This window comes from Cajanus cajan, chromosome 7 (genome assembly GCF_000230855.2).
Source record: "Cajanus cajan strain Asha chromosome 7, NIPB_CcT2T_4, whole genome shotgun sequence".
NCBI lineage: Eukaryota > Viridiplantae > Streptophyta > Magnoliopsida > Fabales > Fabaceae > Cajanus > Cajanus cajan.
The window spans coordinates 39,532,056-39,535,677 of NC_138523.1; the positions used below are offsets into that span (position 1 = coordinate 39,532,056).

At 39.6% G+C, this 3,622-nt stretch overlaps 1 protein-coding gene across 1 annotated transcript; it reads left to right on the forward strand.

The window, feature by feature from the left end:
• Positions 1-285: 285 nt before the first annotated feature.
• On the forward strand, positions 286-2,887 carry LOC109817076 (glycinin G4). Its single transcript, XM_020382270.2, has 4 exons — positions 286-623; positions 937-1,193; positions 1,280-2,065; positions 2,271-2,887. Exons 1-4 carry the CDS (start codon positions 338-340, stop codon positions 2,631-2,633), a joined length of 1,692 nt encoding a protein of 563 aa, XP_020237859.2. The 5' UTR covers positions 286-337; the 3' UTR covers positions 2,634-2,887.
• The last annotated feature ends 735 nt before the right edge of the window (positions 2,888-3,622 follow it).

A 3,622-nucleotide genomic window follows, 5' to 3' on the forward strand; every position in this document is an offset into this window, starting at 1 on the left:
TAGAATATTTGATTGTACAAGAGGATAGTGTATGTGACGCGGAGAATCTGCAGAGGGGGACCTCAAATTCTGCTCTTGTTCATTCACCTGCACATACAAACAAAGCAAAGCATACCAACAATTTGATTGTTTGGACGCTTATGCCATGCATGATCATAGTGAAGACCCACAAAGCTCATGAGGTGTAACAAAATTGGAAGCCATAGCCATGCAAGCTGAAGAATGTCACCAACGTGTCCCTCCCACACTCATTCTCTCCCCTATAAATAACCACTTTCAATGTTCTCCACTTCACCACTCAACTCCTTCATTTAAACTCTCTTACTTGTTCAACATCATGGCGAGGCCCTTCATTCTCTCTCTTTCCATGCTGTTCTTGGCGAGTGCATGCTTTGCCTTTAGCTTCAGCACGTTCAACTTCAACAAGTGCCAACTCGACAGCCTCAACGCATTGGAACCCGACCAACGTGTTGAGTCCGAAGGTGGTGTGATCGAGACATACAATTCTCAACACCCTGAGCTACAATGTGCTGGCGTCACTGTTAGCAAACACACCCTCTACCGCAATGGCCTCCACTTGCCATCATACTCACCTTATCCCAAGTTGATCCACGTCATCCAAGGTAACTAATTCATTTCCCTTATTTCATCACTTGTACATAAATTGTTGCCAAATATTGTTGGCATACGAGGAAAGTAACACGTCCAGAAGTGAACTTGAGACTACATTTTAACTCAACAATCCAGAATCTTGAGTAGTTTAGAGTATTTTTTAAGTCACTTATACGTTGTTCAACATATTTATCTCATAATCTCTAAATATAAAAAACTTGAGTTATCATGTTTATGATTTTTTTATCACACATATATATTATTACAATGTGTGAGGTCTGACATAAATGTGGTTGTTTGGTGATTGATGTATGTGGGGTACAGGGCAGGGTGCCTTTGGACTTGCAGTTCCAGGGTGTCCTGAGACATTTGAGGAGCCAGCAGAAGGGTCCAGCAGAAAAGGAAGGCAGCAGCATGTACAGGACAGTCACCAGAAGATTCGTCAATTCACTCAAGGTGATGTTATCTTGATTCCCCCTGGAATTCCTTACTGGACCTTCAACACTGGTGATGAACCCCTTATTGCTGTCAGTCTTCTTTACACCTCCAGCATCCACAACAACCTTGATCAATCACCCAGGGTAGTCATTCATTAACTCAACTATATATGTGCTTTTACTTTAAAATATTTCTTTCTGCATTTTATTATTAATCTTTTCTTTGGTAGGTATTTTACCTTGGTGGGAACCCTGATATAGAGAACCCAGAGACCACAAAAGAGCAGCCTCAGCAACAGAAGAGAGGTGGTGGACGCAAGCAGCAGCAAGAGGAGGAAGAAGAAGAAGCTGGCAGTGTGCTAAGTGGCTTCAGCAAACACTTTTTAGCACAGTCCTTCAACATCGACGAGGACTTAGCCGAGAAGCTTCGGTCTCCAGAAGACGACAGAAAGCAAATAGTGAAAGTGGAGGGAGGCCTCAGCATTATCAGCCCCATGGGGCAAGAGCAGCAGCAACAAGAGGAAGAGAAAGAAGATGAAGATGAAGATGAACCTCGCTCTCGATGTGGTCGAAGCCACCAGGGAAAGCATTCACATGAAGAGGGGGAAGAGAAAGAGGAAGAAGAAGAAGAACCTCATTCTCCATGTCCACGTCGACCAAGCCATGGAAAGCACAAGGTAGAAGAGGAGGAGGAGAAGGAAGAAGAGGGGCCAGAGCACAAGAGCCGAGAACGGAGGTGGAAGAAAAAGATACAACCCGCCAAACCTGAAGAAGGAGGGGAAGAAAAAGAAGAAGAAGAAGAAGAAGAATATGAGACAAAACACAGTAGAAGAAAGGAACATGGGAACGGCATTGAAGAAAGTATCTGCACTGTGAAGCTTCATGAGAGCATTTCTCGCCCTTCACGCGCCGACTTCTACAACCCTAAAGCTGGTCGCATCAGCACCCTAAACAGCGCCACTTTCCCAGCTCTCACCCCCTTCGGACTCAGTGCCCAATATGTTGTCCTTTACAAGGTAAAATATACGCCATGTATTTTGATAAATATTTTAAAGATCTTTTCTATAATATACCATATGAATCTATTTAGATATAAACTTAGAAATTTTTTAAAAACTCCTCAATAGAATAGAGAGACTCAAACTTGTAAGTTGTACATATTTTTACTACATTTGCATTAGCTTAATTAACGTGTGTATAATTAATATTATGTGCATGCAGAATGGAATATATGCTCCACACTGGAACCAGAACGCGAACAGCGTGATCTACGTGATTCGAGGGCAAGGAAAGGTTAGAGTGGTGAACAACACCGGTGACGCGGTGTTCGACCGAGTGCTAAAGAGGGGACAGTTGCTGGTGGTGCCACAGAACTTCGTGGTGGCGGAGCAAGCGAGTGAAGAAGGATTTGAGTACGTGGTGTTCAAGACAAACGAAATGGCCACCACGACCCACATGAAGCAGGTGTTTAGGGCAATTCCCGCAGAGGTTCTTGCCAACACTTACAACCTTCGCCAAAGTCAAGTGCGTGAGCTCAAGTACCTAGGAAACCAGGGCCCTTTGGTCAACCCGGATTCTCAATAGAGCAACCTTGTTAACATGATGTTGCATGAGGCCATCTTATACGAAATAATTACTAAATAAGTTTTGTATGTCGAATAATATATAATAAAAGTGTGGCCTTATGTATTTATTATGTACCCTTCGAGCGAGAGAGAGCCTATGTTAATATCTGAGTGACGATGTACACTGCAGAGTTTATGAGTCTTGTTGGTTTGTACAATACTGTACCTTTCAATCGCCTTAATAAAAATGTGAGTCTACAAGTTTTGGCTTTATTCTTGTGTTTGTGTTCAAGCTTTTGTCTAATTAAGTTTAATTGAGTGATGTTGATTACATGTCTTCTGAGGAATTATTTGATCTCCATATATATAATTTGTTTGAAATGAAATCGGATTCGGAAGATAATTAAAATAGTTGCTTAATTATATTTTGAGTGCATCTGGTGGTCTATCATTTCAATAAAACTCATTTTGCGGATGAAACAAAAAGCACAGTTCATCTACATTAAATTATTTTATTTATTAATATATTTTTAGCTTCATTTAATAAATTCATAAAATGCGTGATATACCCACTAATTAAGTTGCAACAATTAGGCAGTTGGTTATTGCTATATTTCATTCTCTTTTTTTTTCTTTTCCTTTTTGCTACACGGACATCATTTAGAAACAAATTTCATATAATAATAATAATAATATATTTGATGGCCTTTGGTGGTGGAGTGAGAAAGATTGATGGGAATGATGAGAGTATGGAGAATGTATGTTGTTCTCTATCAAATATGTTGTGATTTTTATAACTTGATCGCTACATATTTGTTCAAACCTTGATAAATTTGTTTGAGTCAAAAAGAATTCTTCAAGTTGAAGAAACTAAATTCGCTTAAGCATTCAAAAATTCACTTGAACTTTTGTTCAAATGTTTGAGTACTAGAATTTTTGCTTGAGTTAAAATCTGGCCGAAATAATTTAAATGAAATAATTTATTTATTTGAAAATTTTCAAAATTTT

What these genes read in the sequence shown, in the direction of transcription:
- LOC109817076 (XM_020382270.2), top strand. Translation starts at nt 338, where the DNA reads ATGGCGAGGCCCTTCATTCTCTCTCTTTCCATGCTGTTCTTGGCGAGT. An exon ending in GTTGATCCACGTCATCCAAG is followed by an intron (nt 624 to 936) that starts GTAACTAATTCA and finishes TGTGGGGTACAG; the next exon opens with GGCAGGGTGCCTTTGGACTT. An exon ending in ACCTTGATCAATCACCCAGG is followed by an intron (nt 1,194 to 1,279) that starts GTAGTCATTCAT and finishes TTTCTTTGGTAG; the next exon opens with GTATTTTACCTTGGTGGGAA.